The sequence below is a fragment of the Kwoniella newhampshirensis genome, chromosome 9 (assembly GCF_039105145.1).
Source record: "Kwoniella newhampshirensis strain CBS 13917 chromosome 9, whole genome shotgun sequence".
Lineage (NCBI taxonomy): Eukaryota > Fungi > Basidiomycota > Tremellomycetes > Tremellales > Cryptococcaceae > Kwoniella > Kwoniella newhampshirensis.
In genome coordinates, this window is record NC_089963.1 from 416,154 (window position 1) to 443,437 (window position 27,284).

Sequence of the window (27,284 nt, forward strand, 5' to 3'; positions counted from 1 at the left end):
CATTGCATGGCTGGTCACCGTACCTTTGTGCTCTTCCGTCCCTTCTCCTCTAGACTTCACGTTCCTGCTCACATTAGTTCGCGATGCTTCGTGCGTTCAGACTTTCATTCCACCTCATCCTCGATCGCCCAGTCTGTATTCATGGCCCTCTCTCTCCAGATCTCCAGATCTCCGGATCCTCATCTTCCTCCCGATCATCCCCTATAGGTACGATATAGCCCTTCCACCTATCTGACCCAAATATTCCTGTCGAGGAATTTCGTTCCTGCTTCTCGTCAAGTCTCTTTAGTTACTCCTCTGATAGCAATGTAGAGCTTAGCCAAGAGGTTCGTCACCGTCCATCTGCCCTTCGCCTTTTTCAAGTCCGCCAACGCGTTGGCTTCTGGTGCAACCGTGTATTTTTACGCTCAACTACAAGCAAAGGAGACTCCCGTCACTGTACTGGGCGTGAGATCATTTCTGTGAACTGAAATGACCTGGCGGGTTTTTGACATAGAGACAGCGATAGCACGAAAGTCCCCAAGTAGATACGGGCACCGCGTAGATTAAATTAGATGAGGCATCTCGAACGAGATTAGCACTCACCATCGAGGATTCAGATCGGAAAGCGTGTCGATGCCAGATGCGTAGTGCCTGTGCCGTGATGCCTTATCTGTGATGTGTCGTAGTCCGAGGTGCTTGTTGACAGAAACAGTCAGACTGTAAAACGAAAGTATCCATTGGGACAGCATCCCATGAAGGTGTCGACTTGTGTGCTCGTGAGTGCTCCTCAGAGGGAGGTCATCGGGGCCGACAGTGGCGATGATGGGGTGATGAGATGAGTAGGAAGGAAAAGAGAAAGAGAGAAGTTGAACGTGAGAGACGAAGTGTTTCGTGTCATGAGGATGCTCTAAGCGCAAGTGGCGAACGTTCGGGCCCATTCGTGACTACATACTGGAGTGGCGACAGTCCGATTGGACTAGATATTGGAGCTCTGCAGTAGAGGTAGAGCGCTAGATCAATCGCTCAGAGTGCACTTCATCTATCCAGCCATTCACCTCTCGTCACTCTCAGTCTCCAATCTCCCGGTGTCTCTTTCCTGCTTGGCCTGATGATAACTCTTGGATTCGCATGATCTTCGTCCGATATCAACTGATCCAGACCCTCTCTGATGTCTTCATCGACAACCGGTTCTCTGACTTCCAACACTTTCGTCCTCCCCTTCCCATCCTCGTTATCCCGTGATCTATGTCTCGTTCCACCTCCGCTTCTGACATCTGACAAGATCCTCGATATCGTGTTGCCAGACAGGGACCTACCTGCGATGGAAAGACATTCGATCGTCTGAACCTCGAGAGAGGAAAGGCGGAATCCTTCAGAGATGGGATGTTCGGTGAGCGGTAGGTCGATCGAAAGAACTGATGTCCAGTCGGACAGGAATTCAAACGGCCATCGAACTGGATGATAAGGTGTTTCCAAGTCTGAGTCGATACTCCACTGATCGGCGGACGGGTATTTGGTCAGTACATCATTGTTGTATCCTTGATGTCTCCATCTGAAATGAATAGGACCTTGACCAGGACATAGTCTGTTCACCCAGATCTTGACCAAATCCTGTACCCAGTATTCCTTCTCTACTACTCCAAAAGGCCCTTTCCGAACTGTTCTGGTCGACTTCTCTTGTCCCCGAGTCGTCAGATGTAGGCTTTCCAATCCATCTATCCGGGCTGATCTGTAGGGTGGAGTCGACGTAGAAGAAGGGTCATATTTGTGCAGAGTAGCGTCTCGGAACTGTTCATGTTGCATGAACATCGGGTCCAGTATCAGATCGACATGTCTGGTCCTCCTTTTGCGAGCTGAGGGCGGACGTTGCATGAATCGGAATATCATTCCTGGTGAATGGAGTTGAACCACATCGTACAGGAGGGGAAGAGTGAGACGACTCGTGTGTCTGTCCACTAGACAAAGGGAGAAGAGTGTGTGGGTGTCAGCGAAGGGGACGACGAGAGGAAGGAGTTCCGGAATGAGAGTGGGCGAAGTGGAAGTCGAGCTGCGTGAGATGGTTGTAGTTGAATGAGGAGGTTGCGAAAAAGCTTGCTGTCGTCGCCGTCGTCGTGTTTTTGAGGAGGACGATGGGATCAGTGATCTCAGCATGGTCGATGATCTGTTCGCATCTTGCGGTACCGAAGAAAGGACCTCGAAGGTGTAATGGTTTGTTGATGCAGGGCGATTCCGAACTCAGCTCGGTGCCCTCCGCTCTGATCAAAATAAACCACTTGGGGTGGCACCCTGTTCCTTATGCATCATTGCATTGACGAGGAAGCCGGCCTTCGATTGCATGCATCGTGTTCCGTCCCAGATGTATCATTGCTCGTTGTCACTTTACCACCCTCTCGAGGGGAAAATCTCCCCCTTCAGGCTATCCCCTCTGCACGGCTTTCGCTTCCCAGGACTTGTAGAAAGGCTGTCGTTTCGCTACTATTGACGTCCGATTTCAGCCTAGTTCCAGACAGGTGAACTTCTGAGGTGTGGATGTTCGAAACTCACTTTTCTTGTGGGTTTCGATTGTAGGAGCAGAGCGCAGCGCACAGAGGAAGGATGAGGGGATGGAGAGAATGACGTAGAAATGGTCCTAGATGGCGATGCGTCTGCCCTCTTTCCTTCTAAACCGACCTATGGTCTTGTTCAGCATAGATTTGAGCGGTGGTGTTCTGTGCTCATTTGGACGAGTACCGTCCGAGTAAGGCTCGGAGGTCCAGTATGAACGATCTTCATTTGGACTGTGATCGTGTCTTTGATGATGGTAATCACCCTGATATGTGGTGCTCAATGACCTGGTGGGATAGTCAGACACTAGTGATGTTGTCCTGGGCTCCCATCGGTCCCCACGCAAGTCATTGGGACTGTAAGGATGTGCTCTCGGGACCGTATCTGAAAGGTTTGGATTGAAAGCTGGTGGCCTATAGACAGAAGAGGTAAATCGGGATGAGGATCCACTGTCTCTCGAGCTTGGTTGACTGTACGTCGGACTCTGAGGCACAGAACTGTGATTGCGTTCGAGGCTATTGCGTCTGGTCGTCTGGAAAAAGCCGACTGAGGCAGGCACTGGTCTACGTGTGCTTTATACAGTATGCGATTCTTGTGGTCCTTTCCCTTGCGTAAGACCTGCACCTACACCTTGTGGTCCAAAAGCAAGATAGCTTACACTCTGATCAACCAATTGTATAGATGTCATCTGATTCAGTCATGCATCGCACATTGTAACATGACCTTACATGAACTTTCGCCTCCTTCTACCTCCTGAGTGTTAATTATCCAAGCAAGTATCTCAAACGTTGTCGCCGAAACGGTGTTGTCGAAGGAGCAGTCTTCATCGTCAAACTCTATCGCCGAAATGACCAAATCCCACTCGAAAGGTAGATGGAAGAGCGGGGAGCAACTTCTTTCACCCTTGCCCTGTCCAGTCCGGATGATTGCAAGTATCAGTGAATGACTGTTGACCTGCGGGCCCGCAACAAAAAGGCAATAGGTTTTCATGAAAGTCGTTATATCGTTAAATCGTAATTTGTTTTCGTATGATATATAATTCGTCATATGTATGAATGTCCACTGGTCAAAGTACTCCTCTTCAGAAGAATCTTCGGCTCGCAGCCACTTTTTATCTACTCGTTCAAACCTCATCCCTCCTGATCGAGCTCCCACACGATATCCGGGGTTTGGGTCAACTTCAACTTAGGCACCTCTCCTTTTCGTACCATTCCCACTCCCTCATCGTGCTGCACTTCGCCACCGCTCTCTTTGGCACTGAAGAAGGAAGACACGCTAGCCTTACTAGATCGTCCTGATACCGACGTCGAAGCCGATGCTGCTACCGATCCGGCCACGAAGCTTGACGTTTTCCCCTTTTTGCTGTTCTTTTCGAACCAACCAGATTCGGTGTGTCTCCTCATAGTCCAGGGTCTCCCACCTCGGCCGAGCCCATCGTGCTCTGAGCTTGCACTCCTCGGAGGTGACGTGAGAGGTGCGACTTGGGGAAGAGGTCGGATCTCCTTGTGATTCGATTGGTTTGTCACACCCTTCTTCAACACTGGAAATGTCGTCAGTTTACCGAATACTTTCTTGGTATGTTCGATGCCTTTCATTGTGAATATGGCTGGACTTTGTTTGGTCGGACTGACAGAGTTGTTTGATGAGGCGTCTGACGTCGTGGTCTGCCGGCGAAGTCCGGAACTAGTGAAGAATGAGGACTTCCGTCGTAGACGACTCAGGATAGAAGCCCGATCGTGCGCCGGGCCATTGGGTGCGGAAGCACCCGGGCCTTCAGCCTCAAGCTCTTCCCAGTCCTCGTCTTCTAAATGGGTGACATTTCCGTGAAGCTCGACAGAAAGTCTTGCGATGGGAATAGTGACATCACTAGGTAGCCCGGGACGCCTTCTGATTAGTCGGGCTGGTGAATCCATACCAGGTGACGGTATAGCCACAACATCGGAAACAGACAGCCCTGAAGATGGAAGACCGAGGGGCAGTCGGGTTTCATGCGAAGATATAGGCTGATTTCTTGGCGACCCTTTGATGGGGATCGGATAGGGCAGTACCTTACGGTGGACAGACTTGATAGGTACGATTGGAGGATCAGGGTCATGAGCAAGGTCGGATTGCGTTTCCGAGAGGGTCGGCGACGGCAGGGGTGAAGTGTGTGGCGGCAGCGTGTGAGATAAAACAGGCTCTGGAGGAGCTGACTGTAGAGGGGGCTTCGGAGGCCGTGCTGTCAGGTTTGGAACCTCTACGGCTTTGCCGTCGACTGCTGATGGATAACTGATGATGAGGTCGCCCGCGGTAACGCTTTCGGTCGGAATGACGGAAGGAATACTACGAGGGGTAGGTGGGGTCATTGAGATCTCGCCAACAGCTGGTAGAGGTCCTCTTCCCTCTGCTTCCGTACTGTTCATGCGACTGAGATTGGCCACCTCACCACGAGATACCTCGTGTCTATCCTCTTCTGTCGCCGGAAGGGGATCGATGCCTGAAGAAGCGATAGCAAAACCCATATGAGCTTTTTCCGTACATTGACTTCCTTGTACTTCTAGCTCGTCTACTTCATCTCTCGACACGGTAGCCGGATGACCTTTGAGTTCTTGTTCTTGAGGCAAACTCATCGATGGCGTCGGCGATCTGATGTTCGGAAGTGAAGTATCGAGACGATGACCATGATTGGTTCCCGTTCTTGCCTCCGTCTTGGTACCGATATCCATCTCGCTCTCGAGATCGGATGCATCGTTGTTCCTTGACCAAGCGAACTGACTAAGCTCTGACTTGTACTTCGCCTGCTCGAGAGCATACAGAGCATTATCGTTAAGAGGGGTGCGCTTGAACGTCTCGTTGTACTCTAGAGGATCGTGATTCGACATATCGACGGAAGGGCTTTGATCCAGAAATAACTTGGGGAAGTATCGGGTGTTGTACTCGGCCATTGGATCGATGATCAGCCCATGAGGGTCCTCGTACTCACCGCGCTCTACAGTGCCCCAGTCGCTGTGAGTATCATCAGCACACGCTCAAGTTCAATGCCTTTTGACGATGATGAAACTCGCATCATGGAGAAATACGGATGCAATTTTACGTAGGGCTCTGTGAGACGCCACATCGGATCTTTTTGGAGCAGCTTGTGGGACGAATGATCAGCTCAGGTGAGGAACATCCCCAAGGCAGCGCACTCACAGCGTCGATGAAACCATATGTGACTCGGTCGGGTCGCATTTTGTACCACCTCGGATCATCGAATGTTTCGTCCCAGCGGCTGTATAGAATTTTCTCGTACATCACTGTCTGATTTGGAGGTCAAATAGAGCTCTCGCTCCAAGACAAGAGTTGAAGCACACACCTGAGATCCTTCTTCCCGCTTGCGGAACGGTACCTTTTCTCACCGGAATCAGTTCCTCTTCAACCGTGTCGAACGGACATGCTTACTCGGCCAGTCAACCCTTCCATTATGATGCAACCCAGCGCCCACCAGTCGACAGCATATGAGTATTCTCCTCTTGTTACGACCTCGGGTGCCTGATTTCGTCAGTCCACTGATACACATATGGGGGGACGCGCACAATGTATTCTGCCGTTCCAACCTGGACATTTATAATCAGCCACACGAAGAAATTCTAAATGCACCAAGCTCACGAAAGAGTAGGCTTTGTCCATTACAACCTTCTGTCGAACGCCGTTCACGTTCCGAATGCTTCCTGCTCCTGCCCCCGCCCAGTATGGCAATACTGGCTGTCGGGCGTAAGTCACAACGTGCATGGGTCGCGGCAAGCCTCGATATGAGAATTTCGCGGAGAGGCCGAAGTCCGCCAAAATTGCATGACCTTGGTGATTAAGAAGCACGCTGTGATGCCATCGTGTCAGCGACGCTCAACAGTCAAGGCGCGAATCGTACTTCTCCGGCTTTAGATCTCGGACGATGATGCCGTATCTATGTCTGTCATCTTGATCAGTTGTGACATATTGTAACCTGTCCCACGAGAGATCACTTACAGATTCTCCAAACCTTGAGTAATGTCCGCAGCATAAAATCTGGTTCGATGATCGCCCAACAATCCATGGATCTCCATCTGTGTCGCTAAATCTCCACCAGGGTAGAATTCCATGACGAAATAAATGTTCTCCTTATCGGTGAACGAATAGAATAGCTTGGACACAAAGCGATTATCTGGTTCCTCAGCGGCGAACCGTTTTAAAACGCTGAGTTCGGTGAGAGTATGGTGCATTTCGTTGTGGGTGAGAATTGAACGTTTGGATATAGCTTTCATGGCATGAATACGGTTCGTGGGAGAATGTTTGACCAGAAGGACCTATGACAGAGGTTGTGGTCAATCCGCAGGAACGATTCGATAGCGTGGCAGATGCGTCCAATAGCTCCAATGGACACTCACTCTGCCCGCACATCCTGTACCGACTACCCGGATCAGCTGGAAATCTTCCAGCTTCGCCACTCGTGCTTTCTGTCCTGATCCGCCCTTTACATAGCTTGTTGTGGTCGCAATCTGAGAGGCGTAAGAAATGGTATCATTGGGCGGCTCTTGAAGGTCATCGTCAACCAGTGAGGGGACCGGCGATAGGCTTCCAGTCGGTGTTATAGGGGATTGACGACCTGCTGACGATGTAAACAATTGGACTTGCTTTTCTGCGTCTTCTCCGGTATAGGGTGGCGAGGGCGGCAGATCAACTTTGGTATGATGGGATGTTGTGAGATCTGACATTTGTGACGATTACAGTGTTGACTGAGGAAAATGTCTTTTTCTTGCAGAAATCGATGTCGCCCGTGATCAGCTGGGAAGATATTGTAGCCACGGCGAGGTGAATGATATTCAGTGAGATGAGGGTCAAGCAGGCTTTGATGAACGAGGTTCTTCGTTTGACAGGGAGTTGGTCCATAAGCCTATACTCTCCCGAGATTATGTGAAAGTAACTGAACGATCTGAGGAACCCAGATGGAAGGGACGTTGGAAAGAAAGCATCGAACGGCACCATACTCACTCGTGGGCTACTTATCTCCACGATGAACGTGCGACCGACATACAAATATCCAAGCCAGATCCTTTGTATCCCTCAAGTCTGTGGTTCTCGCTGAGCCTGAATATAGACGCGGTGAGAGGTATATCCAGTGACGTCGAAGAATGGATGTGCAGGACTATCGAGATCAACGCTGGGATATCAAGGTGGAGTACCCGGTGGAAGAAAGTGAAAGGGAGTGGTGGCAAGACTGGGTCCTGTGCTTATGACGTCGTGTGGTCAGATGACAGATGACAGATGACAGATGACAGATGATGGAACGATGATGATGATGATGGTGATGATGATGGTGGAAATGGTGGAGACAACGGTTGCAAGTTGATAACACAAGGGAATTGAGCTGGGAGAATCATCGAAATCGCTGGAATGATGTCTCTGTGTGACAAGTGTTTGACCCCCTCGTTACGCCATGAGCACGGACCGTCCACCCTTCCCCCCTCATTAGGAGAGGAAAAAGAGGTCCGTGCATTCCCACAAACACGTTCCAGATCACACACAAATGTTGTCAGGATCAGGCTCACAGTCTCAGTAGGATATCTATAACACTCACGGCCGTCGACTCGAGTCAAGCACATCGAGGCATGGTGTATAGGCAGCAACAGCTTGGTGATGTTGAGCCCGTCGAGAGCTGCTCGCTCGCTCGCTGCGGTAGCTGAAACTATGATGCCGACAAGCACTTGCATGCTTCTTGGCCGTGGGATGAGGAGCGAGCAGATCTCCGCCAGGACGGCTCCTCACAACGGTGAGAGAACGCTGGTCTCCGTTGTCCAAAGCACAAGGTTGTGTTTGTGCAAGTATCATTGAGCATCATGAAGAGGGCAATCTGTCTTTTGTCCTTGAGACCAGATGAAACGTCGACCTCGCAACTTTCCCTTTGACGAGGGGAGGAGAGGAAGCATAAAACCACAGGGTCCTGATAAGCAGTTCTTTGCCGATAATGATTTAAAAGGTAATGCCACGTGTGTGTACGCGGGTCATCCGTGCGAATCGCGTGTAGATTGACTTTGGCAGAGTCGCGCCTGTGAGGTTGGTATTTGGAGGATGTTGGCTGAACCATCAACCATCTTCACACTCGATGATCATTGATACTTCAATGACACACAGACGACTTGCTCTTGAATCGACACTTCTCTAGACGTGCGCGACATATACACTACGCTTGACTTCTGTGAAGCTGGCGCTACCAATTCTTGCACGGCTCGCCTCACGACACAAAGGAACGAACCTCACCGAATATGGCAGCCATCGTGTCGGCTCAGCCACATCACTTCCAACACCAGCAACAGTATCCCTCTCAGTCGGTCATGGAGGACTCGGACGAGGCTGATCGGCACGAAGATGAGGAGGAGGATGACGAAGATGATGAAGACGACGACGAATCCATCCAAGGCGATTATGAGATGAATCCGGATCACGCGCATTTTTATCACCAGCAACAACAACAAGCGATCTACTACCAACAACATCAACAACAGAATGCGACTCCAGGCGAAAGTGGCCCGGCAGCTGGGCCATCAACGAGACAAGGTCAAGGTCAAGGCAATCCAGCTCAACAGGACGCCGAGGAGGATGCGTACAGTGATGAAGACAGTGACACGGACAGTATGCCGGACGAAAACATCGATTTCAGTCTGACATATGCTTTGTGAGCTTGCAACCCTTTCATCATCCTTGGAGAAGTTGAAGCCCAAATCTGTCTGCTTACATCCCTCTCGCAGACACACTTTCCTCGCTACCGTCGAAGGTCAAGCATCTGTTGTCAAGGGGGATTCACTCGTACTCCTGGATGACGCCAACTCATACTGGTGGCTGGTGCGAGTTCTCAAGACGGAAGATGTGGGCTATATACCAGCGGAAAACATCGAAACGCCCTACGAACGACTCGCCCGACTGAACAAGCATCGAAATGTCGACCTCGCCGCAGCGACTCAATTGGAGAAACAGGCAGGAGCTGTCCAAGGTCGAGAACGACTCAAGGGATTGTTGGCTGGAAAAGCGAAGGGTGTCCGCCTCGACAAGTCTGGAGATGGATCGGACGACGGTGCAGGAAGACGAGTGGTCTTCGCTCCACCCACATACGTGGATCACCCAGGCGTGACTTGGAGCAGCGATGAGGAGGACGAAAGTGGGCAAGAAGGAGATTATGAAGTGGACGAGGTAGAAAGAACGTCAGAGGAAGGACATGAAGACGACATTGGGGACCGGCAGCATGAGCAAGAAGTGCAGAGAGTGGATCAGTCGCTTGGAGGAAAGCAAGACTATGACATGGAGCCGGATGATGGTGTAGAGTGGGCTGACGGATCTGGAGTGGAGGAACAGAAACGGGTCATAAATCAAAAACAGCAAGCAGCTGTCAGTGCACCTGTACAACCGAAATCCAACAATCCATTCGCCCCTCGACCAGCAGAGCAAACAGCCCCCAGCGAGACAATGTCACTTGGTCTTGGTCGCACTGTATCTAACACATCCCAGAATTCCAATTCCGGTAATCTTGATCCTTCTCAAGCTTCAGATGATACTCGTCGAATCACTGCTACTCCATCCGTCGCATCTGGTCCGCTTCTGCCTTCTGCAATTGTGCAACAAACAAACACCCCACGAAACGTTAGTGGGCAGTCCGTTGCTTCTGTGTCGTCAGCTGTCTCGTCTGTCTCGTCTGTTCGAAGTGGTACGCCTACTAGCCCCGAAGACTCCACAAAGAAGATGAAGAAGAGTAGAAAGAACAGCAAAGAAGACCTAGACGGCGGAGAAAAAAAGAAGAAAGGCGTGCTGGGAGGACTATTCTCGAGAAAGAGCAAGGACAAGAGTGGTAAGGGGATATCAGGCAATGATGCCAGAACCTCAGAGGACAGTGCGATCAGCGGAGCTGCCGACACCTCTCTCGCTAGTCAAGGCCCAAAGCCCGAGGATATCAATGGTCGGCCTCCGTCTGCCATCGCTCAGAGGACATCTAGTATCAATCTACAGCAGGGGCAGGGGCAGCAACCCGCTATTTCTGCTCACGGTCTCCGTCTTCAACAACAGGATCAAGCTCGAATGCAGTCTTACACAAGCAAATATCTCAATAGATCTCCGAACTCCGACCAATACTCGCCAACAGCTGCCGAAGCTGCAGCCGCTGTTGCTCAGTCTGCTGCCGCTATGCGTCTGACCGCCAGCATGAACAGTGGTCCCATCGGGCATACCGGCCGACCAAGTAGTATAATCGTCAGTCCCAACCCTGCTGGACCACCACTGCTGAACGTCATTCGTATATTTGCCGGAGACCATATCCAATCAGACGCGTCATTCAAGACAGCCCTCATCAATGAGACGACGTCATCAGCTGATCTTATCCGACAAGCGATGCAACGTTTCCGACTACCTACAGGATCAAACAGCAGTCTCGACGCGAGCTACTACATCACTGTAAAGGATGTAAACGGCGAAGAGATGGAATTGACGCTAGACGAAAAGCCCCTTGCAGCTTTCCAAGAAGCTGTGCGACGCTGGGCCAGCGAGTCAGAAGAAGACTTGGACTCTAGAATGGGCGCCATCACCCCGACAGTCAAGCGGACCAGCGTTAGCAGTATCTCGAGTGTGATCAGTCTATCATCTCACCCCGCTATTGCGAAACTGGGCATGAACGACTTTTCCGATGATTCCACTGTCAAGATATATCTCAACAGACGGCGTCCGATGAGCGTGCAGAAGAACGGGGGACCACCTAACGGAATGCCTGAACCAGCTAGCGAGTTCTCAAGCTACAGTACACAGCTGTCCGCCGTCCAGGAGTCCAGTCCAGAAAGGCGCAGTGGAGAGTGGTCGGTCAGTGGAACACCTCCGACTGGAGGAAGATCTGGCGGCTCAGAAGCCGCGACGATGACTCCGCCAACACCACAAGCTCAGCCTCGTTTCAACCCATCCCTAACGATCTCGACAAGTGGTCAAGCATCACCAGAACGCTTCTCCTCTCCGTCTGCCCGCTTCACTCTACAACTCATAATTCACTCAGCAGACCTTCCGGAAGGGTCAGCTTTCGACCCTTCAAGTGAAGCCATCGTCTCACGAGCTTTGTTGCAACAGCGACAAGTCCAGCCTTCCACCGCAACACGCAGAAAGCTATTCATGCTTCCGAGGAACGCGAATGTGGTTGATGTGATCGAACAAGGCCTCGAAAGATTCGGTATTCAGGATGGTGTGGTGGATGGAGGGGACGAGATTGAGGACAAAGTTGGGAAGAGGAGGAGTATGACAAAAGTCAGATATAGTCTCGCAGCGAGGGTGGAAGGCGAAGGTGAGTTTGGCTTCAGACGTGATCGGAGCGCGGTACTGATTCACGACGCACTTCAGAGCGGTCTTTGCTACCGTCTAGCAAGGTTCTGGACGCTTTCCAGGTTGCTCCCAACCTCCGGCCGATGGAACGAACGACGCCAGAGCAAAGGCGTAGATCTAGAGATCTGAGCTTCAATGCAGGATCGTTGGCAGATATTCTCCCTTCCGATCCTATCTTCATCCTGCGACGTGTGCAGGCACGCGGCTCTGCTGGAGCACGTGTAGACGGTACACCTCGACAATCGCAGAATGCGCCAGGAAATCGATCCCCTGCCGAGATCATCGCAGCTCAACGCGCTGCTTCTAGGGCTAATCAGAACGCCTTGATATCGGCGCATGCAAATACGAACCAAGGAGTCGACGTAGTCGTGCCTGACAAAGGTACTTTCCGCTCATCTCGACTCATGGAAGCCAATGGCGAAGTGATCAGGTATTCGTATATCGATGGCGACGGTGAGACGTACGATATCTCAGAACTGCTGGAGGAAGAATGGGGTAAGGGCGGCGAGAAAAGTAAGAGCGGTGTCGGTCAGGTTTTGGTGACTGCTCGTCCACCAGCTCCTTCTAGGATGGAGACAGACCAATCTGTATATCATACAGCGCCCAGTACACCCGAAGCAAGCGTCGAAAGATTGTTGGAAACAGATGCCGAGAGGGGTCCTGTGCCATCGCGACGAGAATTGGAGGAAGAAGATATACTACGCGAAGCGGTTCAAAGACAGGAAGGACGCCTGGAGGAGAAGTTGAACAGAGTGATCAGCAAGGTCAAGTCGGGAAGTGTGAAGGGAGGCACCTCATCGGAAGAGGTCATCAACCAGACCCAACAGCAACCGCGGGACGACTTTAGTGCAAGACAGACTCCCAACGACGGTCGTTCTACGCCCCCGCAACATCAGAACACACCGTCGCGATCATTGGCGACCTTGCCAGAAGGTCGTTCGGCTGATCCAAATGCTACACCTCGGGCGTCCGATACTCAACACCAGGGTGGATCGCGATCCAATTCCCGTCAAGCGAACTATCAGACTACGGCGGTCTCTGTCAATAGAATCATATCTCGACATCGACAACAACCTTCGATCGCATCCATCATGTCAGATCTGGAGTCGTCTTCTGCTAATCAGTCGCATCAACATTCGACTTCATCGACCACTTCGACTGAACGAGAACACGATGCGGAACTTGAGCGGGATGACGGAGCTTCGACACCCGTCACAGCGACAAGTTCCACTCATCCCACTCCACCTATCTCAGGAGGAGGAGGAGCATTATTCACTCGTGCGATTAATTCTGTCTCGCCAACTCCGACGGCTCCCGTAAGCTACAGGGATGATTTCGGTATGAAGATTATGATGGCGGTGATCGAGGCTAGAGCGAGGGAACTACGTCCCCCGAAGACTCACAAGGGCAGACGTAGTCTGTCAGAGGGCGCAGATCGAGACAAAAGCGAGGAAGAGAGGGAAGAAGCGGACAAGATGTTGGTTGGAGAGAGGATCGAATGGGCAGGAATACATCCGGAGATCAAAGGGTGCTTCGAGGGCATCCAGAAGAGGTTGGAAGGGTTTGATAGGGAGATTGACGACCTGCTTGCAGCTGTGGGTGCGCTGTGAAACACAGGAACGATTTTGGTTGGGCTCGTCTTCGAGGTAAGGCGGTATCATTCAATATGTCACTGCAGAGACGATATGTCGTTACATTCTATACCCCCGTAGATGACTTGACGAGTGTTTGACGAATACCATATTGTAAAGTTTACAATAGTATAATGAGATTATGAGATTCCAGTACAAGCTACAAGGTTCATGGGTACAGTATGAAAATACAGGAGATGTGAATAGCGCAACTTTCAGACATTGAATAGGTATGCTGTGTGATCACGAACCAGAACTCGATATTCTTTTGGAAGATGGAGGAAATATGCTAGCCCACCCTGTGATACTGTCTCTCGTTCCATGTCTATCCTTCTCCGTGTGATGTCCCCTATATTCGTGAGTCTTTATCTAGATCGTTTCGGGCATACTGGTCTGCGCACCATGCCACGCATCTCTATCACTTGTTCCCGGCGGCATGGTGGCTCGATCTCTCTCCTCTCTTGTTATCCATTGTCTCCGGCTCTGCCGTTGATCTTGATCTTGATCTTGACCCATAACCAAACCGTGCTTTTGATCCTGGTCCTGATGCTGGTCTCCCATGTCGTACTCGTCCAAACCCTTTTCCAGATCGAGAGCCGGATCCGGTCCGGGGTTCGATTGGTACGTTCTCCGTTGATCCATCCATGAAACGCCATATGGATTCGTGGGGAAACGACCAGAATCCGGTTCTCCTTCCACGACCCCTTTCCCCATCGGTCTTCGTCCTCCGTCGTGTTGTTGTTGTTGTTGTTCGACTGGTGGGGGCAGATCGTCATTACATATGGGGGTGGAACGGAGTCTGACGATTTGACGTGGTCTCGAGACTGAGGCGAGGAACGTTATGGAATACACTTTGGCGATGAATATCGTAGGGAAATCGGACCAAGCGGAAGTACTGCGATCCCACAGACACGATTTCGTTGCCTTGGTCAGCAATGAGGCCGTTTGATCAAAGGTCCTCTCTTCCCTAATGATTTCTACTGACTGTGAAAGAAAACAGATCAAAGCAACGATTTGCAACGCCGTCACCACGATTCCACCTTGGAAGGCTACTCGTACGAGGGTGTGGACGAAATCGTGTTGATCGTCGTTACTGCCTTTCTGTGCTCTCTACACCGATCGCGGCCGATCGACCAATCCGTCAGCCCTGTTGTACACGACTGGAATGACGGTGATACCACTCTGCCCCACTGTCCGGCGCAGACACTTGACGCAACCACAGGCAAGTTTCGGACCGGAACACTCACAACGGCTTTCCGTAGTTCGTAAACGATCAATGTGGAAAGCATCACGTCCGTTGCCTGTCACATCATGCCAGTCTTGTCAGCTTGATGCTGCTCCGACTTTCATGGACTGGTTCGACGTCCACGTCCACTCACCGAGATCGAGCTGTACCATATCGTCGTCAATCTACGGAAGATCAGAGATGTGTTCTCCGAGTGGATACCGGTCGTGTAGGCACTGAAGGAAAGCAAAGCACAAGTGACACCACGCACGACAGGCATTAGTGTATATCGTCAAGGAAATGTGGTGGACCATGATTTCACCCACAAATTTGGAAGTCGCTGCGAATGATATTGAGCAGATCATGGGTCAAAATCAGAGGTCAGCTTCCAAAGCCAACCTGTTGGCAGACAAAGGCAAGAAAGGAGCCTACCCAGAATTCGATCAGAACTGCCAATCCACTTCCGGCACCCAGTGCCACTCCGGCTCCCAACAAGCCTCCAATCAACCACGTCTTGATTCTCTGACGCGTATTTCCCCTGTTGGCAGGACTGACGGTGACGTTGGCGAAAAGTAGACATCGTCGGACAAGGAACAGCTGGCAGATCGTGATGATCAGAAGGGTGAGGAGTGGTCCGATGAGTTCCTCGGGTCGTCGATGAAAGTTCGCGAACTAAGAGATCGAAGTATGTCAGGTCAAGGACACGTTTGATATCGCCCGAGAGCAGATAGCAGGTGATTGATTGTGGCCGCAGCTCAAGCACAACGATCGACGATTGGATATGGGATACGGCGACCAAGTTTGGCCAAGCTGAGGAGCTCAGACAAACAGGAAAAGACCACCGATGACGAAAGGAGCGACCACGACTCACGAATGCTACATCGCCCACATGGATACTTGTGATTTTCACCAGTCTCGCACAGTCTGCTATCGTTTGTCCAAGATTGAGAGTCAACACGAACTACCGTCCGAGTAAGATGGACGTCAGTTGGTGCCGGCACCAAAACCACGCTTTTGAGGACATGCCTCAAAATGTTTAGTTTCACTGACCAGGATCTGCAGATGAACGATCGGCATTGTAAGCGATGACAATGATGATCACACCGAACGTCTGGCCGATGATGATGAGGCTCGCTCACAAGTGTTTTGATCCCTCTTCCTTCGGCGGGACGGTTGTCGAAGTATGCCAGAGTCTGTTCCTGTCAGCTTGACTTTTGATCAAGGATGTCGACATCAAGGGAGGGGAAGAGCGCACTTGAAACTACCCACGAGCAATACAAAGCGTCAGTGAACTAGTCATCGCATGTCATGCCATATGAGAATCACTGCGTGATGGACTCACCATGAATAGCCCGAACCCAAACACATTGATCAACGAGCCAATCACCAATGGGGCATACTTCACCAGAAGCTGTCAGCTGAGGCCCAAAGCCTGCCATTCCGGCTACCGATACGGCAAGGATAAGGATCCCTTACGAGATTATATGGGGAAGGTACGTCTGGAGCAGACATTGCGACTCGCCCTCGAATTGGACGGGGTCAAGTTGTAGAAGACGCTCAAGTTTCTATCACACTATTATCTAGGAGGAGCAGCACAATCACAAGGTGAAATCAGAAAAGAGACAGACAGCGAAATATGAATGTCAAAAGACGTACCATCTCTGTCGATGTCCAAGGGGGGTGATGGCAGCCGCATTGGTCATTCGAAGATCAAGAAGATGCGACAAGACTTGAGACAGATCCGCAGGAGATGCAGCCATTACTATGGAAGTAACGCATTGAGCGAGACACGCTTTTCACAATTTACATGCTTCCATGTCACTCTCACTCCCCTTTCCGCTTGCGTTCTAATGCCAAGTCTTTGGCCAGCGACCGACTCGTCTCCACTACCGCAGCCACCACGGCGTAAAAAGGTCTCAGCATGGTACGTAAACCAGATCTACGAGTACCGTTCTTTCCTTTCCTCTCAACTCGGGATCAGAGAGCATCACTCATCATGTTATTACCACTTTTGCCTGGTCCTGCTCTTGTCGGCGAGATCTCAATCGGAGAGACAGAGATATTCCGACATTGTGCCGTTTCAGATCATTGAATCTTACGCCTCTCCGGGTGTAAATAACGTCAACTTATCCCGTGCGATTGAGCGCGACATGCATACTACTTGCTGTGTGGGAATTGAGCGAACTCTACTCGCAACAGGCAGTCGATGAACCGCGCGTCTGGCCTGTTACCAGGATACTGGTGCAGGCTTACCTCGAGGAATCTCAGGGTCACTAACCACCGTTCATCCCTCCATAAGAACCCCGTATCTTTCGGACGTCAGTTGGTGACTGACTGATTGACTGACTGACTGACTGACTCGCTACTCGTAAGTTACTGTATGACTCAAGCGGCTTTTATAGCTTGCACCTGGAGTACTACTGTCATAAAGACCGGTTGCCATGCTCGCCTCCATTCCGCCGGAAAAAAACAACAACAACCAAAAATACGGGTCTCGTCGGTATTCTTGATTTACCTTCTTACATATAGAGCTCAAACCATAGCGCCTATCTCACTTGACCATCAATGTATGCTAGTCTATCCACAGCTTACCAAGCTCGATGTAGAGTTAAGCTTGAAGATGGGTAGGATTTATGTCTCACCATCATGACGCTGTACTGCCAACGTACCGGGAATTGATGTTTACCGAGAGATACGAGTGCAGTTCATCGCCACCTGCGACAGACATGCAGGCATATAAGCCTGCAAAGCTGAAAGTGTAGTGCAGTGGCCGTGAGAGTTGACCACGATCACATTGTACTCGATTCGAGCGACAAGACAGGACTCGCTATCGGAGACAGGACAGGATATCCCTTATGCGACTCGCTGACATGTCCAGACACACCCGTGTCGAATATACAGCCCATTTGAGGTCGAACATGGCTCAATGTCGTGCTAGCGCCACTCGGACGTTGATGATCCCCTCGGCCGTCGACGAGGCGGGTAATCAAGTCTATGGATTGACCATCGTCGTGAGTGTGCTCTATCCATCGATACGCCGCAGGCACTGGGATTGCCATATTGCCGAGTCGAGGAGGATCTCCGAGTCTTTGGTCTTGATCGTTTCCTGACGACCCATCTATCCACAGGAACACATCGAAGGCTACTGGACGCAGTGCACCTCTGATCCCGACCTTCCAAGCCCTCATCACCACCACGATCACCGCGCATCTAGGCAGAGCTATCGCCACGAGGGTGACACGGCACTTGATCAAGATCGAGACGCTCAACTTCGAAACGGTCACAGACATAGACACAAGCAACGGAGCAAGAGGAGGAGCGTGCATTTTGACCCGTCGCTCGATCACGCACATGCTCTCCAGATAGCGCTGGAAGAGGCCATCGCTAGACCCATCCAGGAGCATGGGTTGGTGGAGGAGGTCCAGAATCTGGAGGAGACGATAGATCGCTTGGGAGAGTTGATGTTGGTGAGTGTCGCTCCGGACTGCCATGGAAGCAGAAATCAGGGAAATGGATTCGCTGATCCTTCTTTTTGTATGTGGTAGCAAAGACACGGTACCCAAGAGCGGACAGTGGTCAACAGTCAAGATATCGACTTGACAACAGACCTCGATCGTAACGTTGACAGCGCAACTTATATCCCTGTCACAACTACAGTTCAATTGGCAGAACATCCAATGGATCCAGATAATCCTCCAGCATATCGATATCTCAGTCCGCCTCCTCCCGCCCTTGCCGACGAAGTCGAAGAACTTGAACAACTTGCTCCCGGAGCGACCAAGGTCGTTTCGATTTCGACCACCATATCAGGGGAAGATGAACGACGATTCGTGATGTATACTCTGGAGAATCGGTTGGCTGAAGTCGAATATCGCATCAGTATCGAGGCTGATACGAGGAAGAAGTCCAAGATAATTAGTGTCAGGGAAGAATTGATCAAGCTTCTGAGGGAGGTGGAAGCCACACCGTGGTAGATCCACCCCACACAAGGCATGTAAGCTGTTCTTTGAAGTGAAATCGTGCGGTCAGAGCATCTTCAGTGTATTATAGTGTCTTGAAAAATGGTCGTATACTGTAGTTCAGTGCAAGTCTCTCCAAGACAGATCGCCCTGTATTTTTAGGCGTTATCTTTCTGCTACACCTTTCAGTCCGTTAGTTCGAGTCCTCTTCAATATGTACAATACAATGCAATGCTGCTACGCGATCCGAGTGACGCTAGGCTGGTCTCCCTTCAATATCATGTCGAGGATATGTCATTATGATGCATTGGCTTTGCTGGATACTTCTACCGGTATACTCCCTTCTATCGCAATGTGACAAGCTCCTCGGCAGATGTGGGGTCTGGGCATGCAAACATGATTGGTCAGCCACCTGTCAGGCATGACCTTCAATCACGTAAAGTCTAGACTCACGAATAGCAACACAAGAGTCAAAGTCATCCTTGGTGGCTCCCATCTTCACAGCGACACCGACTACGTGGGACAAGTAGGCATTAGCACATTCACAAGAAGTGTATTCCTTGCACAGTGGAACAAATGCACTCACAGCCTTGAAGTATCTCGTCACTTCCTTCTCCGATGATGTGAAGACCGACGACCTTCTCCTCAGGTCCAGTACATATAAGTTTGTAAGCAGTGGGCTGTTTGTGGTCCTCGTCGAGCATGGCGAAGGACATGGCTCTGAACTGTGTTGTAGATGAGAGAGATTAGCTCTAACCAAGGATGGTACGCAGATTCTGCGGTAGAGTGCGACGCTTACAGAGGTCTTGTAGATCTTGACATTGTCCTCTCCGAACTTCTCCTTCGCTTCTGGCTCAGAAAGACCGACAGAGCCGATGGTGGGGTGGCTGCACAAAGACATCAACCTCATTCCCGGCAAATCCCACAACTCGAATCACTCACGAGAAGACGACACTGGGGATGTTCTCGTACGAAAGCTTGTCATTCTTGTACTTTTCCGGACCAAAGAGCCTATTACTCAATCTCCTTCCAGCAGCGATAGCAACCGGTGTCAAGAGGGCCTTACCGGCCACGTCACCGATAGCGAAAATGTTGGGAGTGTCGGTGACTTGGTAATCGTCAACAAGAATATCGCCCTTCTTGTCGCTCTTAACGCCAACTTTGTCGAGGTTGAGTCTGTCGGTGTTGGCGTGACGTCCGATAGCCCAGAGAAGGACATCGACCTCGAGTGGCTTTTCGAGAGCGTCGACGTGGACGAGAAGCGAGCCAGAAGAGGTCTTCTCGACCTTCTTGACGTTGGAGTTTTTGTGAACGTTCATACCGGTCTTCTCTATGAGGGTCTCGTAACATCAGCACAATGCGTTGTGAATGCAAGGATTATCTTGCAACAAGCCTACTCACCCATATAAGGAACCAAAACCTCGGACAACATAGGGTCAAATGTTCTCAAGACCTGATCCTTCCTGATGATCAAATGTGTCTCTGTTCCGAGCGTGTTAAACACACCCGCAAGCTCTACAGAGATATAACCAGCACCAACCACCGCGACTCGCTTGGGTTGCTCTTCGATGTCGAAGAATCCGTCCGAATTGATACCGTAAGAAGCTCCGGGGATCTCATCATCAGATGGGATGGTGGGTCGACCCCCAACTGCGATGGCAAATTTCTTGGCTCGAACAGTGTATTTCTCGCCTTGGAGAGTCTCGATCTGAAGAGTGTTTTTGTCGACGAAAGAGCCGAAACCTTCGTGGTAGTCTACTTTGTCCTTGACAAGATTGCTCTCGCTGAGTGTAAAGACCAGAGTCAGCGATTTTGACGCTATGGGTGAAGCAACTCAAAAGAAGATTCAGGCCAGAGATGGAGCAAGGAGGAAGCTGCAAATGCACACAGGAGCAACAGACATGTTGCATATCAAACTGCGACTCACTAGATCCCGTTCAATCGGTGGATGTAAGCATCCCGCTTGTGCTTCAGCTCTGTCCAGTTGAAGTCCTTGGCCATGGCAATGCCCTCTTCCCCTTTACCGAATCCATACGCAGCGGCCTTGCGGAGGTTGTCGGCGATGTCGGCGGTGTACCTGTGAAATAGGAGAAAGATGAGTATGTTCAAGGCCGCGAATCTGCTTGACTCTTGCGAGTTGCGGATAAGAGGGTTTCAAGCTGGAGGAGCTAGACGTGGGTCAGGGGGGAGGGGTTTCAACGTACCACATAATCTCTGTAAAGAGACAGAGTAAACCATATTAATTAGCGCCTCGCTCGCCTTACAAGCGAGCCAGCTCCAGATCGAACGTACTCTTGGGAACACATCTGCGATCGACTTCAATCAGCATTGCCGCCCACATCCAGCAAAAGCCAAGCATGCACTCACCCTACATTGACACAAGTTCCACCGAGCTTAGGAGTAGCTTCCACCAAACCGACTTTGGCACCGTACGACGAAGCTCGTCTCTACAACATCGGAGCGATATTTCTCAGCTCTTTGGTCCCATAGCTGAGGTCCACACCGTCTGGTCGTTGACACATAGGAAAAAGAAGGATATATACTCACAGCCGAGGCGAGACCACCTGATCCACCTCCGATGACAAAGTAATCGCTATCCAGCCATGTATTAGTCGTCGTTCTACAACACCACAATCTACAGTGATAAAGAACGAGCAGATCTGCGACTCACTACTCCTCAATCTCCTGAGCTTGGGTTTTGCTGAGAGGAGGCATCCTGGCTATTATACTACTCGTGAATGCTCTTTTGTACGAACGAGGGGCGATCCGCGAAGCTTGATATGCACTCTTGAGAATGGACGATCTGAGGACGATGGAGGCTGCTGACGGACGAGGTGTCGCGCCTTTGAAGGAAGTAAGGGTGAAAGGTCGCAGTTTGTCAGATTATCTCTTCGCAAGGCAAGGTGGAGAGGATGATGCTGGTCTGACTATTTGAGTTGTTGTATCGTCAAGTCAATGATGAATGAATGGAAACAGATGGATAGCATACGATTGAGACGCCGGATTAGGTAACGAGGTTTATCAATCAGAAAAACGTTCGGTAACAAGTGGTGTGAATGGCGCAATCAATCGCCGTAACGACAGACCACAGCTCTGCCTGCATTATCGTCGTTTTGACGACGTATCTGTCTTATCTAATGCTTGACAATCAAACGAACGGCATGCGGTAGGTTGTGATACATGTGAACGATCATGCATAAGAGACATATGTCACACTTCGTGTCCCCACTCCACCGCTCAGTCTTCGTCCATCCTATCATCCGACGCGCCTTCTCCTTCAGGTTTGTTGAGTCCAATCAACCCTTCCAGGAATCCTTTGACGCTCGTCCCAGCGCTTTCGGGCAATCCCAACTCCCTCATCATACCACCGGGCAGACCCCCGCTTCTCAACGCGTTATCGAGACTAGCAATGGCGTCGGTGAACTGAGGAGCGGTGAGGATAGGTATGAGATCTTGCTCAGTTGGATTGGATGGGAGAGAAAGACCTGGGGGCAACAGAGGCGTCAAGGACGAAGCTAGGTCCGGATGGGTCTTGAGAAGTTGGGAGATATTGGCAGGAGAGAGGACGTCGGTCAAACGAGCATCTGCAAGGTTATCGTAAGACGTTGTCATGCACAAGCTGGTTTCTGTGATTCACCTTCTTCCACCGAACCTAAACCACCATGCTGAGCCCACTCCACGAGCAATCGGGCCATCTCTTCCTGCTGAACGTGTCCTTCATCGATGTCCATACCCCCAGCGGCGGCAGTACTAGATCCTGCAACTTGAGTGGGGGTCTCGGCGACGGGCGCAGGAGCTCGCGGTGCGGGTTCAGGATGGGATAGCCGAGGAGCACCAGGAGTAGGCGGCCAAGAACGTTCTTGAGTCTGCTGAGGCGTCGACGGGATGGGCAGAGGTGCGGTTCCAGGGCTGCATGCGGTAAAGGTATGAGCCGTGCCATTCGATACAGATCAACAGCAGGAGAGGTCAAAGGGTCGAGCAAGAAAGTCAAGGAATAACGGGAAAAGGCCAGACTCACCGGTATGAAGGGTCCTGTAGCAAGGCGTTCACATCGACCTGAACCCTCACATCTCCAGCACTGGTAGCGCGCTGGAACCAGAACTGAACAACGATGTACTTGTCAGCTCGTTCCCCCCTCCCCCCCTCTTATCTTCAAAGAACAATGCCTACAAAGTACTTCTGGTCAGAGCTTGAAAACTTGAGAATATGAGTTCGTCCCGAGGGGTCCTTGAGATGGCAGATGAACATTTAGCACTGTGAAACGATTCTGAACTCGAAAGGCTATGGAGCTTTCCCATCCTGTACTTTGTCATGCTCAAAGTAGGAGGATAAGGAGCACAAGGAGTGACAAGACGGCTAAGGTTAACACACCTGGTCAACTTTGGCGAAGGTCGCTTCTCCCGGGAAGATGATAAGTTCCTGTGTCCATGAAAGTCGTTAGCATATGCTTAGTCTGCCCTTCGGGGAGCTGCACGTACGTCCTCGACAGAACCTGTGACTCTTGATTTCCACCCTACACAATTCAGAAATGACATCAGCAACGATCTATGTGGAAGTACATCGAAGGTAGTTTCCAAGCTGTACACTCCGCCTGCCAATTGCGCAGTAAACAATGTCAACCTCTTTGAGCCTGCGTTCAACTTTCTGATCGTCCCAAGGGCTGAAGGCCCTTACGGCACCACTCCACGATTCCTCTAGCGATTCCCACCTGGCTTCTAAAAGTCGGAGACATCACTCACAGAGGTGCAAGAGGTCGTCTTCCAAGTTCATCTCCAACAACCCTTTCTCAGGCGAGGGGTCGACCCATTTGGAATCTTCAGAACGACGATGACATCGTCCGGCGGGTACAGAGATGATGGTGGACATGAGTGTCAGTGTGGAGTGTGATATGAATGACTTCAGTATAGAGTAGCGAGGACTTGATCGGAGAAAACAACGTTTGATATGATGATTGCAGCGGTCTGGAGTACGGTGACGCACACGTAACTTACACGCGTCAATCAACTGGAATGTGGCGTGGCATTTCTGTCACTGGAACGCCCTCTCCGGAGTCTGCCTCTCACCCGTTGTCTTTTGATGGATTCGGCATGAATACCAGATCACCGATCACAGTCAGTGATCCATCTCCACCTGAATGAAGAAGGCCGACGACACATGCCAGGAGAAGCGTGTCTCCGAATCCCAGATCAAAACACAGCGTGTAGATGAAGTCAACGACACGGGATCCTTGACGACACTGTCGCTTGAGAAGAACCTCTTCGTCCCTCAGCTCTGGATTCTTGACGTGAAGTTGCTTTCCCAGTCTAGTCCCACATGTACAGGTATCGTCGTGGAGATAACGTCACTACTCCCATCTCACCCTTCCTTTCATTTTCTTCACATCGAAAGAAGGCCTTCCTCCCGTCAAAAGAGGGTCCGACAAGTTCATGCAGCTACCCGTTGATATGGTCGAACAGATCAGATGTTGTTTTTCCACAGCTCGTTCAGACCTTTTCCTCTATCATCCTCCATATTAATATCCCGGTATAGAGCCAACGCAGTCACAATCGCGCCAAACTTAAACAACCTTTGACACCAGGATGGGACTTCATTTGTACGGTCTTGGTCCCGCTCTTCCGAGAGGTACAAATCAAGACACTCAGACGTCGAGTCATCACACCCAGGTATGTGTACCCGTAATTCCGGTGGGTATAGTAGACCGGACTGATCTCAGAAGCGCTCAGTGCTGATCGTCCTAGTCATCTACCAACACCGCTTCCATGCAGCCGACATCATCCCCACTGGTCAGATGTGCGCATGAGACCTGCCTACAGCTGCAGATGGCCATCTGGGATCCCTATGAGTGTCGGCGAAGGGTCGGCCTTTACTCGCAATGTTCAACGATGTGTCTGAACCACAAATGCGGCCCATGTGAATCGTCAAATTGGTCTGTGGACCAGACATACGTTGGAGATTGGTATGCTGTGAATTCCCGACTCGGAAATCTGATCCGCAGGGACCCTAGCATTCTTAGAACTAGCCGGACTCTTCCCTCAGCCGACGATTCGACCTCACCACCATGGGAGGGTTGTGCGAAGGATACATGCCCGAAACTGAAGACGGATTTGTGGGATCCAAGCGGATGCGAGCGGCGTGTCAGTCTCAACTCGCAATGTGAGAACACATGTCTGGATTGCAAATGTGCGCCATGCAAGAGTGCCCTCGACAGCAGATACCCAGACTATGTCAGGTGGTGGCGCGCTGAGTCCGCGAGGTACACGGCGTCTCGACGTGAATGAAAGACAGTACATCATCGGTTAGGCGGTGAAGATGGAGTGTGAGGAAAGCTGTATAGACGAGATGAACAGTGGCATCCACAGTAGGAAGTCAAACGAGGCTGTGCTAGCATTCAATACAGCTAGAGCTCCCAGAACACCGCAAATGCAGTAGCTTGACATACACCATAGTCAATACATAATGTGATGGAAGTTACTCTTTTCGGATACCCTGTTTCCTCAAATTTTCATCCATCATTTCCTGAAGAGCAGCAATGAAAATGTCAGCTCAGACCTCTGCATGCCGAACAGAAAAGCGAAACTTGTACACACCTTAAATTGACTGATGATCAGGCCTTCCTTCTTCTCCTTTTCTTCTCGTTGCAATTTCAGAATTGCTCTCTTCTCCGCTTCGTTGATGACCTGGTTCTCTTTCCTCATTCGAACGGCGTTCATCCTTTGGTGTCTACTACCAGACATGACATAGCCCGACTGTTCGAATTGTGCGATTCGATCAGAGTCAAGACCGATCTCACCTCGTCGGGGGATACGTTGACCTGATTCGGCATAGGCGGCCATGGCTTCACCTTCTCCAGGACGCATGTGCGTGAAGCTGAGTAGGAGGAAGTGTCAGCACAGACATGTCACGCTTTCTCATAGAGCAGGAAGGTCGAAAAGAGAAGGAAACAGCTCAGGCTGGTAAAGCCCGGGAAGCAAGGGGCTTTATGAAGACCGAGATACCCACGCAGATCGATCCATCCTGTCTTCCCTTTCTCTAGGCAAGTGTGGCCCAACCTCTTCATCGTCATCATCGTCATAAGACACCACATGGACCTTCTCAACTGGAGGCGCAGGTGTTTTGTGCTTCTCCACCTTCTCCCTATCCTTCTCCGTGGGAACCAGAACCACCTCGCCGCCCTTTTCGACCCACTGATCATTGACATCCCGATCATCTTCCTCCTCGGACCTCGCTCGACTCTTGCTCTTTCTTCGCTTCCTCCTCCTCTCCTCTTCCTCACTGTCCGAGATAGAATCGTGTCTCTTTCTCCTCTCACGTTCCTTCTCCTTCCTTCGTCGACGTCGTCGTTCTTCTTCCTCTGAATCAGTCTCAGAGGATGACGATTCGTCAGAATAGTACTTCTTCGATCGATGTTTCGATGAACGATGTTTGGATTTCGATTTCGATTTCTTGGATTTGGATTTGTTCTTCTTTCTTTCGGCAGCGATTTCGCTAGACAACGTATCAGCTAAACCATCCCAGATTGATTCTCAGCACGATACATCGAGCTCACTCTTCATCTTGGTAAGGACGTTTCGGGGATGGAGGCCAGACCGACAAAGTATTTTGCTCTCTCTCTTGTCTACGTCTGCAAAGTCAAAGAGGACATCAGTGACGTCCTAGCTCGTTCGGAACCAATATCACGATAGATTTGAATAGATTGCAACCGCTGAGACTCACCTTTCAAAGTCCATTGTACCGTTGAAACCTCTATGAGGAGGAGGATTCTGCCATCCTCCCCCACCTCCGCTTGGATTCCCCCTCCAAGGAGGAGGGACATCGCCTGGTCCTACCCCTCCATTTCGTGGTGGTTGGGGCATATCGTCTCTCCTTCCATACCCATATGCCGGCCCAGGAGCGGGTCCGCCGGCGGATCCAAACGGTATATAAGATGGAGATGCTCTTCGCTCCCTCTCTCTCTCCCGTTCTCTGGGTGGGAAGTCCCTATCGTCTCTACGTCGATGAGGTGGGGAGTCATGTCGAGCTCCGCCACCTCGTCGATCACGCTCATCGCGTCGTGAATCATAATCCCTGAACGCTTCCCCATCCCTATCTCGAGGTCCATCCCTATCTCTTCGTAGACCATCTCGAGACGAAGCACTTCCTTCCCTCTCTCTTCTGCTTTCGGGAGACCTATCCCTATCCCGTCCACTGCTCTCCTTCTTACGTTCCGACAATTTCCTACGAAGTTCGTCCTCCCGAGAAGAGGCGACCGGGGGGGGAGGAGGTGGTCGTGCAGCGCCTCCGGGGACGAGACCGAGTCGTGAGGGGTGTACTGTGGCCATGTTCGCGGCAGCCGGATGAATATCAGGCTGGAGTCGGCAGATGGTTTGATGGAGTTAAGGCAACAAATGAATGGAGAAGGAAGTTGTGTGTCTTCAACGGCGGACACGAGCAGGTGGAAGTGTTTTACACGTGGAATTTTAAGCCATACATCTCACCATCGTGATAAGCGTCACCCACACCGTAATGATAGTTCACACAGCATGCGTCTAAATGCAGACGAGGGCAACAAGCGTTGCTGCACAGCGCGTACAAAGCGAGTAGGTCGATGGGGCATGAAGTCATGCATAT

General features: G+C 50.9%; 8 protein-coding genes across 8 annotated transcripts; 2 read left to right on the forward strand and 6 right to left on the reverse strand.

Moving 5' to 3' along the window:
• Positions 1 to 1,017: 1,017 nt before the first annotated feature.
• On the reverse strand, positions 1,018 to 2,133 carry IAR55_004849 (uncharacterized protein; the record flags this gene model as incomplete). The annotated part of the gene is made up of 1 exon (XM_066947944.1): positions 1,018 to 2,133. The coding sequence occupies one exon, from the start codon at positions 2,131 to 2,133 to the stop codon at positions 1,018 to 1,020; it is 1,116 nt and encodes a 371-aa protein (XP_066801403.1).
• A 1,523-nt stretch (positions 2,134 to 3,656) lies between these two features.
• On the reverse strand, positions 3,657 to 7,235 carry IAR55_004850 (uncharacterized protein; the record flags this gene model as incomplete). The annotated part of the gene is made up of 10 exons (XM_066947945.1): positions 3,657 to 5,511; positions 5,571 to 5,641; positions 5,698 to 5,805; positions 5,861 to 5,893; positions 5,947 to 6,036; positions 6,081 to 6,101; positions 6,154 to 6,361; positions 6,413 to 6,454; positions 6,511 to 6,827; positions 6,909 to 7,235. The coding sequence occupies 10 exons, from the start codon at positions 7,233 to 7,235 to the stop codon at positions 3,657 to 3,659; spliced, it is 3,072 nt and encodes a 1,023-aa protein (XP_066801404.1).
• Positions 7,236 to 8,783: 1,548 nt separating this feature from the next.
• On the forward strand, positions 8,784 to 13,472 carry IAR55_004851 (uncharacterized protein; the record flags this gene model as incomplete). The annotated part of the gene is made up of 3 exons (XM_066947946.1): positions 8,784 to 9,193; positions 9,267 to 11,824; positions 11,881 to 13,472. The coding sequence occupies 3 exons, from the start codon at positions 8,784 to 8,786 to the stop codon at positions 13,470 to 13,472; spliced, it is 4,560 nt and encodes a 1,519-aa protein (XP_066801405.1).
• Positions 13,473 to 13,862: 390 nt separating this feature from the next.
• Positions 13,863 to 16,230, reverse strand: IAR55_004852 (uncharacterized protein; the record flags this gene model as incomplete). Its single annotated transcript, XM_066947947.1, has 10 exons — positions 13,863 to 14,388; positions 14,479 to 14,603; positions 14,741 to 14,794; positions 14,873 to 14,954; positions 15,045 to 15,058; positions 15,118 to 15,390; positions 15,590 to 15,679; positions 15,858 to 15,911; positions 16,061 to 16,117; positions 16,195 to 16,230. The coding sequence occupies 10 exons, from the start codon at positions 16,228 to 16,230 to the stop codon at positions 13,863 to 13,865; spliced, it is 1,311 nt and encodes a 436-aa protein (XP_066801406.1).
• A 1,406-nt stretch (positions 16,231 to 17,636) lies between these two features.
• IAR55_004853 (uncharacterized protein) lies at positions 17,637 to 18,692 on the forward strand (the record flags this gene model as incomplete). Its single annotated transcript, XM_066947948.1, has 3 exons — positions 17,637 to 17,729; positions 17,847 to 18,185; positions 18,264 to 18,692. The coding sequence occupies 3 exons, from the start codon at positions 17,637 to 17,639 to the stop codon at positions 18,690 to 18,692; spliced, it is 861 nt and encodes a 286-aa protein (XP_066801407.1).
• Positions 18,693 to 19,021: 329 nt separating this feature from the next.
• Positions 19,022 to 21,392, reverse strand: IAR55_004854 (glutathione-disulfide reductase; the record flags this gene model as incomplete). Its single annotated transcript, XM_066947949.1, has 11 exons — positions 19,022 to 19,059; positions 19,131 to 19,190; positions 19,264 to 19,402; positions 19,477 to 19,564; positions 19,620 to 20,007; positions 20,079 to 20,461; positions 20,605 to 20,754; positions 20,942 to 20,983; positions 21,045 to 21,124; positions 21,225 to 21,270; positions 21,349 to 21,392. The coding sequence occupies 11 exons, from the start codon at positions 21,390 to 21,392 to the stop codon at positions 19,022 to 19,024; spliced, it is 1,458 nt and encodes a 485-aa protein (XP_066801408.1).
• Positions 21,393 to 21,914: 522 nt separating this feature from the next.
• On the reverse strand, positions 21,915 to 23,543 carry IAR55_004855 (uncharacterized protein; the record flags this gene model as incomplete). The annotated part of the gene is made up of 7 exons (XM_066947950.1): positions 21,915 to 22,261; positions 22,315 to 22,586; positions 22,696 to 22,778; positions 22,848 to 22,904; positions 23,049 to 23,096; positions 23,156 to 23,190; positions 23,417 to 23,543. The coding sequence occupies 7 exons, from the start codon at positions 23,541 to 23,543 to the stop codon at positions 21,915 to 21,917; spliced, it is 969 nt and encodes a 322-aa protein (XP_066801409.1).
• Positions 23,544 to 25,145: 1,602 nt separating this feature from the next.
• IAR55_004856 (uncharacterized protein) lies at positions 25,146 to 26,995 on the reverse strand (the record flags this gene model as incomplete). Its single annotated transcript, XM_066947951.1, has 5 exons — positions 25,146 to 25,193; positions 25,265 to 25,544; positions 25,677 to 26,162; positions 26,224 to 26,298; positions 26,391 to 26,995. The coding sequence occupies 5 exons, from the start codon at positions 26,993 to 26,995 to the stop codon at positions 25,146 to 25,148; spliced, it is 1,494 nt and encodes a 497-aa protein (XP_066801410.1).
• Positions 26,996 to 27,284: the final 289 nt, after the last annotated feature.